Source organism: Mastigoproctus giganteus, chromosome 2 (genome assembly GCF_048544385.1).
Source record: "Mastigoproctus giganteus isolate SK-2022 chromosome 2, ASM4854438v1, whole genome shotgun sequence".
Lineage (NCBI taxonomy): Eukaryota > Metazoa > Arthropoda > Arachnida > Uropygi > Thelyphonidae > Mastigoproctus > Mastigoproctus giganteus.
In genome coordinates, this window is record NC_143576.1 from 182,858,921 (window position 1) to 182,877,939 (window position 19,019).

Consider the following 19,019-nt stretch of genomic DNA (forward strand, 5'->3'; position numbering starts at 1 on the left):
ATTTATTAGGAAGGGGGGTTCAGAAATGAATGGAAAAGAATGGTGAATACAAAGGATGATTACATTTCTCAGTTTATAATGATGCGTAAGAGCCAGTCACGCGCTTCTGTAATTCGAACAGAGCATTGTCATGAAAGATTCAGTTCGGAATCTTTCATTATAATGCTAAGTTATAAGTACATAAAGATGAGAGTGAATCTATCATATTACACTGAGATACACATGCATAAGAAGTGGAAGTAATTACGAAAGTAAATAAAATATTTGATAAAAGGCTTTATTTACTATGATGAAAACTTTCCCAGCTGCTGCGTTTCTATCCACTGTTAACGGAAATGCCATTCTTTAAATTAAATATAGATAATTTGAATAATATGGCAGAGTTAAAAAGATAGTCAAATTATTCATTGTCTGGCGTGAACCTGAAAACAAATTCGTGTACTAAGAACTGCTGCACAGTAACCAACTTTTAAGGTGAACTCAGTCGAAGAAGGTAGTCACATAGAACACAAAGAATATAATGCATATTGCTGTGAGATTACTGAGTTTGACGTAGAAGCTTGAAACTGGATAACAGAATTCCCGGTTAGTAGAAAACCCACAAGATTTGTTGTAAGCATTTCAACGTGTTTTATTCTGTCCGCTAGTTATAAACTCTGGAAAGCGTTTAAAGAAACGTTTCTTGAATGATGAAATACGCACTTCCAATTATGATATTCATCAGTTGCCATTAGTTGTTTGGGAAAGAGAAATTGTCCTATATTACAAAATAGAGTTCTTTATGATGGCACCGTAATGAAGGTGCCAGGCCTTCCAATACACTGAAATTCTTCTACACTCATTCGTCGACTTTTAAACTTTTGTACCTATTTGTGAACTTTTCTTTAGGCAGCACAAACATTTAAATAAGAATTACTGAAAGCTGTTTGATGTTGGTGTATTTCTGTAAGGGAGATGCCCGAATCGCCAAATACATTTACATACTTTTCGTATCGCTTTATCGCATTCTGGAAATCCACAGCGGAAAAATTCGTCAGCTGCTATCGTAACCATTCACGTACGTTATTCCCGACCCCCATTTTGTCAGAAAAACACTGGCCATCAAGCTGTTGCCAAGCTGACCAAACAAATGGAAAATCGCTAGGGTGAAAGTTCCTGGCTATAGGGAAGATGATCAAGAAGTTTCGACTCCAAATCATTAATGGGCTGTTGATTGGACGCTAGTACTCCAAGTCTGAGTCGCCCAGCCCGTTTTTCAAATTGAGTCCTAAGTGAATACTGCAATGCAGTATTCACGATGTCACCATGGTTTGAAAATTAACAAGAGCATCGTGAGAGTTCAGAAAAATTCACTATTAATTTCCTGAGTTGTGACTTGCTTACTGATGACCCGAGATTGTATTCACTTTTTATATGATCTAATATCTGGGAATCTAGGCTACATCCTATAATGAGTGCGTGTTAAATAAATAAATAGTAATGAATCAAGGTTATGTTGGAGGAGCGATGACTGAATAATCCATGTATGACTACGCCCGATGAAAGAACGTTCTTGTAATACTTCAGCCTGTATTCGACAAAGGCATACAAATTGAATGTTACTAGGAAGCATGATATGGGCGTCATCTACTATGGTAGTCACTGGTTTTTTCAAGGTAATATCACAAATCGGCGATGCGTTGAAACCATATTTAGACCTGTACTCTTACCATTTTTCTAAACCTTTTATTCCAGTAGGACAATGTTCAACCGGCGTCTCCGTAGCCAGCAGCAGCAGTGCGTAGCACACGCTTCTTGATTAGACCGGGGTTCGAGCCCGTCACCACCGAATACGGAGGATTCGGAAAGGTCAGGGAATGACCACCGCATATTCCTAGAGCAATATGGCCTTAGTTGCTAATGCTCCTAATAACAAACAATGTTCGACCCCACCGTTCTAATATTAAAGATAATTTTTATCTTTAATATTAGAACGAATGCGTTCTGATTGTTATTAAATGGAAAAAAAAAAAAAAAAAAAAAAAAGGAGGGGGATGTTTTGTGGTATTTGATTGTGAGAGTGCCAAAATTCATGATTTTGTTTTTTTAATATTTAGTTTTAGAATATAAGCAATAACTTGATGTAAACAAGAACGGTAAGACTTTCAAATAACAGTAGACTAATTTTCAGCGCAAGGTATACTGCTGTTAATCAATACTATTTGTATAGATAAATAAATGTGTACTTTAAGGTAGGAGAATTTTTCAGGCTCTGTGTATGTAACGGAATCTCACACAAACGACAGAGGTAACATAGGCTAAAGTTAAATCTCACAAGTGACTTTACCCTGACTTGGCTTGGCCTCCAAACGGAACTCTAACTTCCTGACTTATGCAAACCCCTACTCGAGTAGGAACACATGCTCATACTACTACTGCATATAGTGCATAGTGTTAGGGGTCAGGCGCCTGATGTTTCCCACATCTGCGGATACTACTACTGTAGTGAAGGGATCATCACATCTGCAAACCCCACCTGGGATGATAGAATCTTCTTGTTGGCACTGGAGTGTGGAATGGTACTCCAGCTGGTGAGTCCACTCAAAGAGGGATAACCCCTTTTTGCAAGCCCCGGCAGGGGTAGGATATACAGGTGGCACTAAGTCATGGGGCTGGATTTCTTCTTGCAAATCCCTTTTCGGGTAGGATTCATTGCTGATACTGTACTACAATGTGGGATATTATTGCGAATTGGCCTCAAATGACGCTCACATGGAAAATATATTTTTAAATATATTTTATTTTATTTATTTATTCAATTTTATTTTATTATTTATTTATTTTTTACTTGATTTCTGTACAGAAAGCTCAGGCGACTCTGGAGGGGACTAGCCAGAGAATGACAGTCCATACTGCCTGGCTCACCTCCTCGCGGTGATAGTCGGACAACGTGAGGTCCCACTAGGGGCCCTGAGACTAAGTAGCCAGAAGAACAACAAAACAACTGTACACAAACCACACAATACTCGCACTTGCATTCACAGAGATTTGTTTACTTCACAAGAGTACCGATGGAGCAGTTGTGGGAAACCCTTGACACTATGACTATGTACGTAACATCAATCAATAAAAACAGCGATGATGGATAAAGGATTTTTATCATCAGCGATGTCGATATTTGATACCTAATATCGCCAGCGACTAACTTGAGGTTTCAGTTCTTAAAGGAACAAAAAAAAAAAAAAAAAAAAAATGTTTACGAAGAATAGGAATATAGTTTATTTTTTGTACAAACAGAATTATACTGTTTTCTAGCTCTTGTAGGATGTAGATCTCCTCATAAATTACTTAATTTTAATTTTTCATTTAATTATTAAATTTTAAACTTTTTTTAACTGTTATAACTTAAGGAACAGATGCCATGGTAGGTTGTGCCCATCTGTTTAACTGATCGCAGTACCAGAATATTTTACTGTGATGCTTAACAGAGAATTTTCATGTTAAAGGAATTTAAACGGTTTGTTTATCATTACAAAATGAATAAATTGAAATAGGTTAAAGTGTAAACATTTTATTTTTGTTTAAACCTTGTATTAAGAGTATCATATCACTAATTTGCGGACTTCGTAACTTTGCAGGTAACTACAGTACACTGGTGGACAAAATTAATGTGACAATTATGATAAACAGAATAACGCGTTTGTTCCGAGGTATATAAATGAATATTGGTACAAAGATGCTCTATCGTTACTGTTAAATGTACGAATAAAAGAGAAAATTTGGGCCAGAAACAAAAATTATGATCATCATAACATGAAGTGAAAAATTATACGTTTCGGCAAACATGCTTAAAAGAAATTGAAATGGCATGTGATCGCTTCTGACCATTCAAAGTACTCACACAGAGACAGAGTCGGTCCTTGGATGTGGTCGCCAGCTTGCAATTCATTTCATAAACATTCGTTGGGATTTAGGTCTGATTTTGGTAATCACTTCGTTAGTTGGAAATATTTGATTTCCAACCTCTTGCATCAATTGAAAACAAATATCGACTCCTCTAAACAAGAAAATTAGGATCAGAAGCACTATAAAACTTCGCACATATGACTCGAAGATCTCTTCTCCACTTTTGTGCAGTGAGGGATCTTCCATCGAATACATAAACACGAGTAGAATCATTGAAGTGATGCCCACCGTCATATTTTCTTCACTCTTGCTGCCTTTTGCCTTTTTAAAAAGAGAAAATACTACACTATTCCTTCAAATCAAGGAAAACCTTGATATGGAGGAATGATGGTATCGTATTTCTTCTTATTTTGGTATCAACGTCGTCTGATATCTGAAGTCTTGATTTAAAAGTAAATACCCCTCCGAATAGAGTACAGAGACTTTTTACTTCTTGCTCCTTCTAATAATAATAATAATAAAAAAAATGTTTTTGTTTATACTCCGGCACGACCACCAGGTCAGTGGAGTTTACAATAAATCATCGATACAAATGTTAATCGTATTTAGCAGTCACGTAGTTGAACCCCGGTCTACTCAAAGAGCGTGTGACCACTCGGCTACGTCAGGCCTCATACATTGGCGACTCCAATTGAGACGGACATGGATCATTAGACTCTTGGCACAGAAGTCTCTCTCGTTGCCACCGTTTTCCTGAAAATTGTCACTGCGGAGGCAGCTAACAGCTGGTGTGGTGCCATTTCGCTATTCTGTATTGTCAAGTTATAAGAGAGCAATCGTCTACGATTGAAATAACTCTTGGGTTTCCTTTTCCTGTCCTCTTAGAAATGGTTTCTGTCTCTTGAAATTGTCCTTAAAGCGTTGCCACTGCCTTTCTCGACACATGTAGTCACCTTTATTTCCACCTGAACTTGCATCTGTCCTGTTTCATTTCTTCCTACGATCTACCATTATAGACAGTTTTTGAACCAATTTCATCCTTCTCGTACGTTTATTGTGCTGCCTGAGCAATTCCAACATTTGTTAGAATGTTGTGATGTGTCCAGTTTATATGAAAATAGTAGTGCCCAAAGTAGGTACACTAACTTTTATGTCTGTTAGTGAGAAAATCATTTATTTTTGTGATAGGTCAGTACACTTAAATGCTTAGCACATTTCTCTCAGTAATATCAGTGATGAGGGGTCCTTGAAAGCTATTGGGAAACCTCCATCTCCCTAGGCCAAGGAGTATCACACTCAGACATGCACGCGGGCTACACCAACTGCTTTCAGGAGTGGTAGGCAGCACCAGTGTGTCATTAATTAAAGGAATTACTAAATATTTTCAGGTATTAGCCCTAACACAAAAACGCGCGATCTTCTGACTAGCAGCACTTCTGAATGTTGGTAAAATCGTGAATTTTATCGAAATTTTTAAAATTTAGTGTGTCCCGTTTAAATATTGTAATTTACTATTATTTAATTTTATTTATTTATTTAAGCTCTACATCACACAAAGATCCGTATTACAATGCAAGTCATAAAGAGAGAAAAGTGTTGACATCATGTTTGACACTCATGCCCAAGACATCCTTGTCCTGCCCCTATCCATCTGCCAGTAAATTCGTGTAATTGGCAATCTTAAGAAATCACATCCAAGAAATGGTGCAAATTGGTCACTTTTAGTAATTTGGGCAGCCACATTTGAGGCGAACGTTAATTTCGATTGGATGTTCAGATTGTGTGTAAAATTATGTATACCGTATTAATATATTTGCACCTTAATTTACTATTATAATTGAAATACTTGTGGCTGCAGCGTGGGATGGTGTCAGTGCATAGGCCTCTAAATGATATCTCCGGACCAGTACCATAAAAAGAAAGAAAAAAAAAAAAAAAAAAAACAGATTCCATTACCTTGCTTTATTTTGCAAAGAAAAAATAACCACCTAGATTGTGTTTGTATCTTTTGTCTCATTTCAGCTCGTACCAACCTGGGCTGCATACTGTTTGGGTTTTTTGCCATTTCCTCTAAAGCATTGAAACCCAAAATGAGAAAACCATTTTGATTTTGTAGAAATGCAACTTCAAATTATTTTTTCTAAAGACAAAAAGTTGGAGGGCGTTGGTCTTGAGATCAATTTCCCCTGATGACTAGATGGACTTTTTATAGGCATATTTGCAAGCTGGTTGAAACCCGACTTACAGAGATAATAACGTTGTGTTTTAGCTTTAATGGTATCTGACTGTTGTAAGAAATAAAACAAAATAAAACTTCCGATGAGTTCAATGCCAGACAAACAAAAATTTATGTATTCCATTCGTGATGATGACGTCACACGAGAATAGCAGATTACCCAAAAATATTGTTTTATAACAGCGAGACACCACAGTCTCGCATGTAAAAAATCTCCGTTTCTTGCCCGTTGAGAAACATTTCCTACTTATTAATATGTCAGTTTTAAAAAAGTATTAAAATCCAAAATGAGAAAACCATTTTGATTTTGTACAAATGCGGCTTCAAATTTAATTTTTTTAAATTACACAGAGAATATTTAAATTGAATTAGGAGCGAATTAATTAAAATTGACTAAATTGACTAAAATTACTCTAAATAATCCCTTCTTTAAAAAATATCTAACAATGTGCTGCCTTTTAAAGATAAAAGCACGTGTATTGATACTTTTTTTGTTTTTAATGAAAAGTTAACTACAGATGTTCAGTATGCATTGCTAAGCTGATGGAAGTACTGTTGGATCCTGGTGCTGTATGCAGAAGTTGCATGACTGCAGTGACTTCCGTTTTAACATAAATATCCAAAAGTGGAAAAAAAATAATTGCTTAAAATGCGTTCCAAATTTGTTTATTTTACTCTCTTTGACCATTTATCTTCTACACTGATATTAACATAAATTCTTTCTCAAACAGGGTTTTTACTCACCATTGATTCCACGTGCTATCCCCGCACTGGTCACATTCTGTAAAAAGTCCGATGTCACAGACGGGTGGAAGTAATGGGGGAATCCAGTGCTGTCATTTTCGTCCGGAGAAGGAGGATTTCGCATGGCAGCCCTGTTGGTGTTGGACAGCAGTCCCGACGCTGCCAAACTAGCTAACGGAAAACCTGAAGACGCCGATATCACCGCACCGAAAGTGGCCGCATATCCTGCCTGGGAAACAGAGGTCGCAGATGACGGCTGGCCGGCCAGCATTTCTGGAGGGGGACCACCGAAGGGAGATATCGACTGGGGGAAGGGGAAGCCAGAATAAAGTTCTGACCTGGGTAGGAACAAGTAGCCATTGTAAAACACGGGGAACGGTGCATTTGGCGACGCGTTCACTGCAGGAGGAGATATTAGGGAGTCTATGTTGAAGGAGGAATGAGCGGCGATGCGTTGCATCAGTGTTCAACGCAGTCGGGAGAACCCTCAAAGCAAACAGTCCGCCAGCGTTCACTGAGGTCAGCACGAACTGTGTATGTGTGTGCGTGTTGCTGTCTCTGTTTCTCTCTCGAGCTGGCCGATCCCGCTTCCTCATGCGTACACGCGCCAGTCCCACTGGGCAGAATGACAGTCGGTTGCGAAGCGAGCCCCGCACATGGCGCGACTCCTATTAACGGCGGCTGGAAATTGACGGGTGGAAACAACGAAGTCCATCCGTCTTACTTAAATTGCACCTTCCCTCCAGATAAGCCTTTCGCCTGTCACCCAGAGTTCGGGTGCTGTCACGTGAACCGCCAGTTCCCGCCTCCGATTGGACAGAAGGCGTCAAGTTACCGCCGCCGGCTCGGAAGCGTTGGTCGCGCACCCTCGAAAGAAAGCGCCGTCATTGGACAGAAAGTGTAACACCAACGTGTTGATATTGAAGTTTCGGTCGGTGTGTGGCGTTTGGCAAAGACCTCCCCACCTAGTTAAATCAACAAACCACAAACATTTACACAAAATTGGTACAACGTGTGGTTACTGCTTTCTACAGCAGTTCCCTGGAAAATTACCCCAGAATATTTCCCCCACTCCTTCCAGCAGTATATAGCCAGAGGGCTGGCGAGGCTACGACTGAATAATTCATTACTGTACCAAGAAGAAAGGAACTATTAATACTTTTCAAGTTTTTCACTTTCGAGTTCGATTTTTTTTACTTTCACGTAGTCTCAAGGAGAAGGAACAATATTTATGCTTAACATTAGGTCTAGCAAAGCACCGAAGTTTGCCCAGTTAGTTGAGCCTAGATTCACTGATATTTATTAATACATAGAACCAGTCTATTGGTGACATTTGAAATAGATTTCAGTTAGTTCAGCATTGTCTGTACTGTGTGCTATGGACATCTACCCACAAGGAGTGGGTATTTCCACTTGTTTAACATTAGGTCTAGCAAAGCACCGAAGTTTGCCCAGTTAGTTGAGCCTAGATTCACTGATATTTATTAATACATAGAACCAGTCTATTGGTGACATTTGAAATAGATTTCAGTTAGTCTGTACTGTGTGCTATGGACATCTACCCACAAGGAGTGGGTATTTCCACTTGTTTAATCATCACTAATGGTATTCAAATATCGCATCTTCAAGGTCTACGGCCATCTGGGTGAAATCCATGCTGGATGCAAAAGCAGGATTAATCTACACCTTTCAGTGCTTTCTGAATAAGCCGGTTGCAATTCACTAGTACTGTATTAGCATTCGCTATACACAAGACTCGAAGTGGAAAGTTTACAAAAGAGAATGTTGTAATAATCAAGAATATTTATTGTATTGTATAGTTACCATAGTATATACAATATCCCATCACAGCTGTCCAGCTAGAGGTTTTATAAATTAACAATATGTTCTACACGCTTTGACGAATATAACGTCAATTTTTATGAATACCTTATACGTATACAAAATAAGACCATATACTGTATAGTATATTAAATGAAAAGTGTGGTGTTCAGAAACTATATACAGGTACAGTGAACAAGACAGATCAAGCTGTTGCATGTGCGCTAGTTTTCAAATTAATTCGTTGATTGCAGTCACTTCCAATAAGGCAAATTCCCTGCTTGCTGTTGAAGCACCGTTTTCAGAATGCAAACTCGCTCACTTTTAAATAAGGTTTGAAAATGGTACAATTAAGGAAACAATCACATAATCTCTGCAAGGATAGTCCTGTATTTGCTCTCCTTCAAAACGCCTTTAAGATTCACATTAAGGCCTTGTGTTGCCTGAAGTATTTGAGGAGGCAGGAATCGGTCTGCAAAATGGAGGCGATTCAGATTTTACCAGAGGAATGGAAAGGCCTTTAGTGTGTGAAGAGGATCCTCCAGTGGCATAATCCTATCATCATCTTTACTGTGGCGCACAGTCTTTTCGAGTAGATTTTAGTGTAGCCTTGTGTACTTCAGGTTCTGTGTTAACTCTGTGGTTCGATTTGAGGTGACAGCTTGTGCTTGGAGGTCAGCCATTTCAGAAGCCAATGCTCATTTGCAAAAAGAGGTCGTAGGGTTGTAGGGGCAGCAAAAGCCCAAATTCCTGAGAGATAGAACAGTACTGGTTGAATCATCCTGTAAATATATTTGAGTGAACGTTTCCCGATCTGTGACACGAAGCTTGTTATTTGATTTTTAGGAGCATTAGCAACTAAGGCCATATTGCTCCGGGATAAGCGGTGGTCATTCCCTGACCTTTCCGCATCCTCCGTATTTGGTGGTGACGGGCTCGAACCCCGGTCTAATCAAGAAGCGTGTGCTACGCACTGCTGCTCCTTCCCACCTGGCTACGGAGGCGCCATGACACGAAGCAGATGTTGCTTTGCAGTCCAAATCAGTAGACTAAATCTTCCAAGAATGGACTACAATTGGGCATGAAAGTTAAGTTTTGGATTAATATTACTCCCAGATCCTTATGTCGAATCACTTGAGGAATAGCAACGCTGTTGAGAGATGGCTATATCTGTGAAGATTGTTTTTTGAGGGAGAAAATTATGATGGCAGATTTGGGAGGGTTCATATTCAGTGAGAATTGTGCAAGGTAACCTGCGAAGTTTCTGAGAACTTTGTTTATTCTATTGGGAAGTTGATGATCATGCGTTTGACTGATAGTAGTAACGAATTTGATGCCGTCAGCATAGCATAAGCACTCTTCTCTATAAAGGGAAGATTAGTGCAGCGAACAAAAGCCCAGAGAGAACTCCGCCTTGGAGAAAGCCAGCAGTGACTTAGAGAATGAAGGACTGGCATCTAGCAGAAAAGTGTACATCTCTGGTGGTCAGGATTGATCGGAGGAATTTCGGGGCACACTTTAACCTGAAAGAACCTTTCCACTTGCTGGAGAATAGCCTTAATATTAACTGCGTCAAATGTCGATTGTATATCAAGATACACAGCAGCAATTTCAGAATTATTATCAAAGCTTGCAGAATTTGAGTATGCTGATATGAGGCTGGTGTCTATAGATCTGTGTGATAGATCTCAGGGAATGGTATGGTAACCGTTTTTCAGGCTGCATATCTCAAAATGGTGTTAAGCCATTTCGTGAGCAGGTCAACAGCCAAAGCTTCAGGACAAGTTGTTAACACATTCCATGGAATTGCAGAGGCAGCAAAAATACAGTACACTTTTGGATGTTCAAGTATTTATTACTAACACTGATTTTACTGTACTTGGGAAATGGCTGGCTGAAATTCATAAAGGGCGCTAGGAGAAGTAATGTCACTGGTACGTGGTCTGAATAAAAATGTTTCTGGAGGGAGTAACAGATTAGTGTGATATGAGTCAAAGATGAGGTTCAGCTGACTGGAGCCCGGGTTGGGAATTCTGTGACACTTTCCATTCCAATTACCTCAAGATCCTGCATTAGCATTTTTCTGAAATAGATTGCCAAATAAATAACTAGGAAAGGTTAAAGTCCCCACAAATCAAGCGTAAGCATTTGATGAATTTGGTTTACGAACCAGTTGGTGGCATCTAGGATAAGAGGTTGGTCTAGTGGTGGAGGAATATTAATCTAATAAATATCAATATTCACGTTGCTAAACTTGATCGTAATCTGTAAGGCTTCGAAGCATTGGTCTTGGCTAGACTACTGACTAATTACAGTAAAGCAGTTTAACTTATATAATATACCTCCTCCTCTTCTATCAGATTGAGATGCAAATACTGTAGCATATTGCCCAGCTTTAGCCACCTCAATGGTTTTTTTCAGTCTAGTGTACCAACCATGCTTTCGTAATACACGTAATATCAAAGTGCTGTGATAAGAGGATCTGCTCAAGGATATGAAATTTATTTCAAAGGCTCTGAGCATTTTGATAAAAGATAACCAATGGATTTTGAGGTGTTATACAAATTCTAGTTGCTGTTTACGTCTAATATTGCTGTTATTTCGAAGACGACGACGAACTGAAGTGATACCCTTTATATTTCTGCCACTGAATGAATGCTGTTTCATAAATTTTATTAGTAGTGCTGATAAATTAGAATCACCTTAATGGTGCTGGTAACCTTGGCAAAAATGCGTTCTGAATGAGTCGGATTAGTTCAAGCTTCACATTTTTAATTATCAAATACAGATTATCAGTCGTTACTGAGCCACAAGTACTTGGAGGGAATTGATTAAACAGATCGGTCCTCTGAAATCGGCAATGCTTACGAGAATCTCAATCTTGTGACACCTGGTTCTCGGTTTGGGTTGAATTTTCATATACACGGGTGCCCTCCTCAAAGGAGGTGCGTATATGTGATAGGGACTCATCCCAACTAGTGACATATGCATGTCATTATTACCTTTGTATATTACTTTTGATTGAAGGAGAACTATAGAATACAACTTCTTGGAAACACATTTTGTTTGAACGAATTTCATTATTAGGCATGATATAACTGTTCACATTTCCATTTTCAGGTAATATCGTATTTAGTTTAGTCCCTCCAGCTTCATATGATTCCATCACTAGCTTTTGGGCTTTGTCTCCCTTGCATCTTTAGTCTCAGATCCAATACTTACTCTTGTGATACAATTCTTCGCTCTACATATGGAACAAACAAAAATTCTCTGACTGACGAAGATGAGGCATCTTAGATAACGATTTTACAGCTAAACAGCATTCACATAGGGTATTTTTACAGGTGGAGCACATTATAACGGAATGGGCTTTTGTCAAACATCTTACAGGTAAATATTGCTGGCAGGGTCGGACTTATTATTTTGTTTAATGGTGCCTCTAAATCAGAAGTAATTTCGTTATATAGGCGATGCAGCGCTTTAATAAAAGCGTAAAAGAATAGAGCTGCTTTAACGATCAGAAAAAGGAGCAGTACAAGCACCGATCCCTGAGAATTCCGCTTCTAACCCTAGTTCATTCTGTAGAGTAATCATCATTAATTACAACATTTGCTTCCTGCTGTATAGCCATCCAGTAATCCAGCTATGGATTTTACATAGCATGTTTCAACTTATATAAAAATATCTCGAGCAGAACCAAACAAATAACTTAAAATTAATGCCTTGCATCTAATTCATAGTGATACTGTCATAATTGTTTATCAGATTAGTTAAAGAAGATATTTCCTTTACATGATCCTGCAGACTTCTCGTGAGGAAACTATCCTATCTACAGTGATCGAGAAAAACTAGCAGAATGGTAGAAAACGTGATGTAACTCGTGCAGCTTGCGATGAAGCTGGACAAAATTTGGTATGGTGGTGGCGTACCATAGAATAACGATAAAATGAGGACACAGCGGAAAACTTTGAACAACTATAAGGGTTGTATAAGAATTTCCAAAAAGGAAACATAGAGAACTCGATACAAGGTGCCCGAAAATATGGTCACATGACATCAGTCTGGCGTATGATCCCCTCCAACTGCTAAACAGGCCTGATAGTAGTGAACCATGTTCGATATAAGGGTGTCTATAAGATTCGTGGCAACAAATCCCATTCTTCGACCAGTGCCGACCTTAGCTCACCAAAGTGACCGAGGAGCGGGCTGTCGGCCTGCAATGCGACGCCCAAGGGCGTCCCAAACATGGTCGATCGGTTTTAAGTATGATGATCGTGCTGCCCACGGCAGTCGTTCGATATCTTTAGTGTCAAGATATTTTTTCACCACTTGAACTCTATGTGCAGTGGCGTTGTCGTGCATGAAAAGAAAATCTGGGCCAACCGCACCATCTAAAGAGTTTCCAATAAGGTTCGAGGATCTGTTCTCAGTACCTCTACGCAGTTGCAGTACCCCTATCAAAAACATGAAGAGGTGAGTGGCCGTTGATCATTATTCCGCCCCACACGAAAATACCGTCTTATTCGTAAGTATCCCTTTCTCTGATGTTGTAGAGATAGAACCGCATTCCTCGTTGTCTCCCGATGAAATAACGTCTAGAATCTGTTTGTAGGTTAAAACGGGACTCAGTACAGAACTCGATCCCATTTCTCAGTCACATGTTCATAGCACCAGTTTCGACGAGCTCTGCGGTAGTTTAAAATTAATGGGATACAAACCACTGGCTTCCTTGCTTCGTGTAAACTTGAATCGAGCCTTCTTAACACAGTCCGGTTGGAAATGATTTCACCTGTGGCTGGAGCAACCTCAAGAGACAGTTGATGACAGGACATCGTAGGGTTCCTTCTTGCTGTTAGAGCCAGAAAACGGTCTGGTTGACGTGGATCTCAGGTGACCTTGGCTAGCTCTTCTTGTAATGTTTTCTCTCCAGAAACTGCTTCCGTAGGAGCGCCTCCGTAGCCAGGTGGGAAGGAGCAGCAGTGCGTAGCACACGCTTCTTGATTAGACCGGGGTTCGAGCCCGTCACCACCAAATACGGAGGATGCGGAAAGGTCAATGGAATGACCACCGCATATTCCCGGAGCAATATGGCCTTAGTTGCTAATACTCCTAAAAACCAAACAACAACAACAGCTTCCGTAGTGCCGAGACTGCGTGACACATTAAGTCAACGTGCCACCTCCGCTTGAGATTGCCCGGCTTCAAGTCAACGGCTGGCCATTTCAAAGAATCAACTAACGACGATGAGTAGTCATCATAAGTACTGGAGATGTGGCTATCCCACTGAGCGAGCCAAAACCGGGAATGAAGTGATGTGGTCACAGCTCGTTGTTTTTATAGGTGAAAAATTTCCATAATGTGCGGCTCTGTAAGGTGGTAGATCGATTTCTATTGGATACTCTGAATTCTCATGTCTCGATGCCTATTATATCAAATATGCGCCTTCGGCGACACTCTTCACGAAAAACATTTTGTTCTGTGAATTTTTTCGAGCAGTGTACATGCTTCTATATTGCACTCAGTAAATTTTTCTCTTCATACTCCTAACGAGCACATAAGAGGGGGGGTTCACAAAATAGAGAAATACAAGAACATTATCGTATTTAGTAGTGACACGGGTTGTACCACGGTCACTCAAAGCGCGTGTACTTCTGCACTTTTTTTGCTTGACTACTCAGCTATCATTCCCACCGTGACTTTTTTTTTTTAATACTGAAGTCAGACTAATAGGTCTGTATTTACAAATTTCGCCCTTTGACCCATCTTTATCGATTACCTCTGAAACTAAGGAAGCTTTCATAACTAACCTTAATGTTTGTTTGTTGTAGGGTTTTAGATGCAAGAGCGATTTAGGATATATTGCACCTTATATGTTATCAGTAAATTTCGAGTGTTCTGTGGTCAATTTTTCTGCTTGCTGTACAAAAAACTATAGTTTATGGGAGGAAAAAACACCACAACCCTCGCTTGAGACCAATTAACTCACCCACGTTGTAAAAATTCTCCTTAAATTCCCCACGTCATCGGCTGGTTTGGAACTGAGGTCTTTGCCACTCGGTGTGGGGAGAACCTAACCTTAATTCATTCCATACATAAGTGCTACAGGTTAAACAAAGATGACGATTGCACGTGTCTAAATTATATGCACCAAAGAGAAATTATTTCGATGAAATAATTTTCTAATGTTCATTACATGCCTGTGATCCGAGCTAGGAGCGTTAATCATCCTTCAACAAAAGAGCAAATAATATGAACATCCTACTCAATATTGTTATTTCCAGATATTTACATGCTAGAGTAAGTGCTGTTCGATGAAGGAATTATCCAGCGTTAACTGGAGTATGGTTAAAAAATAAGCAATGGGTAGAGTATAAGTAGTAAATACCGTAGAATATTCGTTCCGCTTAGCCTAGACTTCATCTAAGGAAAAAAAATTATAAAAAGCCAATTACAATGTTTAAATCTTGAATTAAAATGTAACAGCATCCATTCTTCTGTGTCTTAACATCAATTCATACTCTCAGGTTAGTTCAAAGGTCGTTCACGTAACAATTTTTATACCACGGGATTGATCAACATAAAAAATACTGCATGTAAACTTTTGTCTCATAAATCCTGTATAATCTAAATATAAATAAGTTGACATGGTCTCCATAAAAATGAAAATAAAATAAAATAAAGGAAATACATAACAGCAATGTGTTTCCTTTTTTGAAGCGCCGGCATTCATATTTTCAAAAATTGTATTTCTGCTGTTGATTGTATGAAAACAAAACGTCAACGGGTGCTCCTGACTTCTTAACGTAAACTTTGAGGTTTTTAGTGGTGATACCAAAGGAGTATTCATGCATCATCAGAATGTGGTTGATAAAACCTTCTCCTCAAAAGCCGTAACTCAAATTTCTCCTCAGAGGCTTCTCCTTACAGCAATCTGGTTGCTTGCATTTCTTTAACTCAACGAACAAAAGATTTGAGAACCGGGGGTATTTTATCTAATTGAAATATAATATATAAATAAGCAAATATAAATTTATTGTCCTCAAGGGCAGCAAAGCGCACATGACCACTGTCCTTTCCCACACTGGCTGGAAAAAGCCCGGGTTCGATTCCGGTCAATGACGAGAGGAATTTTTTGTGGGCTTTTTTTTCACAACTTGGCTGAATCAGACGGTCTCACGAGAGTGTTGCATAATTTTTCTCTCGGAAACTCTGGTTTTTCGTCCATCAAACAGATAAATCGACCGCAGAACACGTAATTTCCAGAAGTATTATATATACAACACAATATGGTCTGATGTGCCAAAAAACCCAACATCAATAATTTTTTTCAGTAATAGACAACAGGGTACAAATTTTCAATGTTTAAAATACATTTATTAAAATCATGGGCTTATTAAAAACATACCATGATAACGAAAAGCAAGACAACTGATTAAGATGTCATTTTTCATGTTGGACATAGCCTCTTTCTGTACATAACTTTGAAAAAACTGTGTTTGCTACTTCGGGCATCTATTTTATGTTGTGGAGGCACCAAGTAATAAACCCAGTTTGCTCATAGTTGTGTCAACAGAGAGCCTACGACCGACATGTACAAGATGTGAGCTGGTGTATTGTGGATATTTCGTCACTAGGTTGTGGTCTTTTCAATGCCTACCTCTCCACCGATGAGACTCCAATTAGGGTCGAACCCCTGCTTTGAGTAGACTTGTTAATCAGAAGCTAAACTGAGGTTGTGAGCTCGACCGCTAATCAAAAGAATGGACCCTAGATTCCGGTTAATGACATACACTTTAAGTAAAAAGCAATATATTTATCCATTGGAGCAGTGCCTTTTATTTAGAGTAGTGCAATACCACGTAGCTCGTAGTGACTACACAATATGAGAACAATTCACTAAGTGGTAAACCCAGTTGCTCATAACGATGAGAAGAAAGAAGCTGTGCCCCACATGTACAATGACTTCATATAGATTTCATAGTTTGATGATTTGACTATGTCCGCCAAGGAAGTTAACACAATGGCCTTAATATTAGTTCTCAGCAGAAAGAACTTTTAAGTGTGTTCTGAGCAAACTTCAAAGAACAGAACAAAATATGAAAAACTTATTGTTACCTATGGACAAGGATATTGATATTTATTTAAAAATGTATGCAGGGGACTGGCTTTAGGGTTGAGTGACACGGGCGCTATGTGATTGGAACGCATCGAACATAAAATTTCAAAATAAAAATTTATACCTTAAGTGGTACTCGATGAAAAATCGCAATTACATTGTGAAAGCCAAAAGGTGTTTAAACTTATTCATGGGGACGCTGGTATTAGGCTTTAAGCACACTGACTAGTAGGTAGGTTAATGGACTTCAAAGTTCTAATTCTATTACTGTATGCCGCACCATTTCATTTTAAGTAAATATTGTGAGTATGATGATGTAAGATCCGACAGTAGATACTCAACTGTAACGTCTTTGTCTAAGAGTTGCTTGGAATATTTCTCTTGGTACAGAAATAACGGGTTTTTAAATCCTCTTAATGCAAAAGAGATTGCCAGATCTCTGAAGTCGACTTCTAAAAGCATAAACGAAAACTGTTTTAAGCTACAATGGACACCGGTCATATTCCCCAAGAGCAGTATGCGCAGCTTGAAACTCATAAACTGTGGGGATTTTTATATTTACCACAAAAAATTGTCAGAATAATAGTTAGCCCCTCGTTGATTGTATTTACAAGTCCGTTTATATCATAACGCTTTCCATTCTCATGAGTAGCGACGCGACCATTCTGATATAAACGGAGTACACCTTTGCTACGTGACGTTTGTGACGAGCTGAGAAATCTTCGCTTGTTCTACTTAGAGACCATGACACAATCTGAGCGACATCTTCGGAATATATAAGTGACGCTACCTATTTTAATGATCTTAAGGCAATGGTTGCCTGTGTAGAAAGAAGTTTGGCAGAAATGAATCTAATTAAAACCTACCTTAGGTTCACAATGGAAGACAAGATGCTAGCATGATTGTCGATGTTATCAGATGAAAATGGGTTTAATGGTAAGCTCGACTTGACATCGATCGTGATGAATTTCTGTGGGACAAAGGCTCGAAAGGTAAATTTTATTTGTTTTTAAACGTGTGTGTTTTGTTTTGTTTTGTTTCTTGTTAATTTTATAACTAAATATAGTGATTTTCAAATAATTATAATTTAGTTAATAAAACATGTTTTTTGTTGTCAAATAATCTTTATTTCCCTGAGACAGTTTTTTATTATTTGTCAACAAATAAAGAAATTTATTCGCCCCGGGTACTATTAACCTAGGGACAGCCCTGTTAATATATTAACATTTTAATTATATTATTGATATATCAAAGTAAAAATATTATTAATATTAATGCAAAATCTACGAATACTGAGTGGACAATTGATTATGTTATTAGTGAGATCATCAATGTCTTCAATAGAATTGAATAATTGCATCTCCATATTGTTGAGAACCTGGCTAAGCAGCCACCAGTCAGCCCCCCTGAAATTGGATCTTGGAGATCTAGACTGTAGTTGAAGTTATTAACAATCGCAATGAAGTTAAAGCTGAATGGAAAATGACCAGCGTGCAATATAGGGAGCATGAAATTTTACAGAGGAACATGAATACAACAATCTGTCATCGATAGGACGTACTGTATTGTGCCTTCCTAGCCGCCTGGTTACATTGCATGGCAAACTTCATGTTTGATTCTATGATAATTTGGTAATTTGGAGAGTAGGATCATTCTATGATCATACTCTCCAAATTACTCCTGGGATTTTGTTTTAAAGGTGCATTTAGTGGCTTCAGACCTTAGTTGCCATTTTTTTATCATATTTATAAAATATTCAATTTCTTTTAAAGCAACACAGCCTGGCTCTGGTCGTTATTTAACCTCTCATACTGCAGACCATCAGCAAACTTTCCTAGCTTCTTTGTACTCCCTCATTTTATTATTTGATAAATAGGTAATTCTGTTTGAAAGTACAATAATAAAATATTATATTTTATTATCCCATTAAAGTAATTAAAATTAAATGTAATTAATTACCATAGACACTGAGTTTGATTTCTGTGGCGAGAAGGGTCATGGACTTTGTGGTTAAGGATGAATTGCCGTAACACCTCGATAAGAGTGAAGTCCTAAAAGGCTCAGAGATCTCTTTATATCTAATGACTGCCAGATGTATTCGTGAGAGAAAGTCTTGCCTAACCAGTCTGGATAATTTTACTATGATGAGGCCATAAAACAGTTAGATGCAAGAAGGGTCCTAGCGCACCTTCAGAGTGGATTAGCACAGCAAGTGGA

The 19,019-nt window shown here is 38.6% G+C and overlaps 1 protein-coding gene across 1 annotated transcript in view; it reads right to left on the reverse strand.

Annotated features, from left to right (window-relative positions):
* LOC150089817 (uncharacterized) overlaps positions 1-7,513 on the reverse strand; it is a 40,447-nt gene extending 32,934 nt beyond the window's left edge. Inside the window, exon 1 of the mRNA XM_090368837.1 lies at positions 6,866-7,513. Coding sequence (XP_090224963.1) covers positions 6,866-7,325 — 460 coding nt within the window. The 5' untranslated portion in view covers positions 7,326-7,513. The remainder of the gene's footprint in view (positions 1-6,865) is intronic.
* Between the last annotated feature and the right edge of the window lie 11,506 nt (positions 7,514-19,019).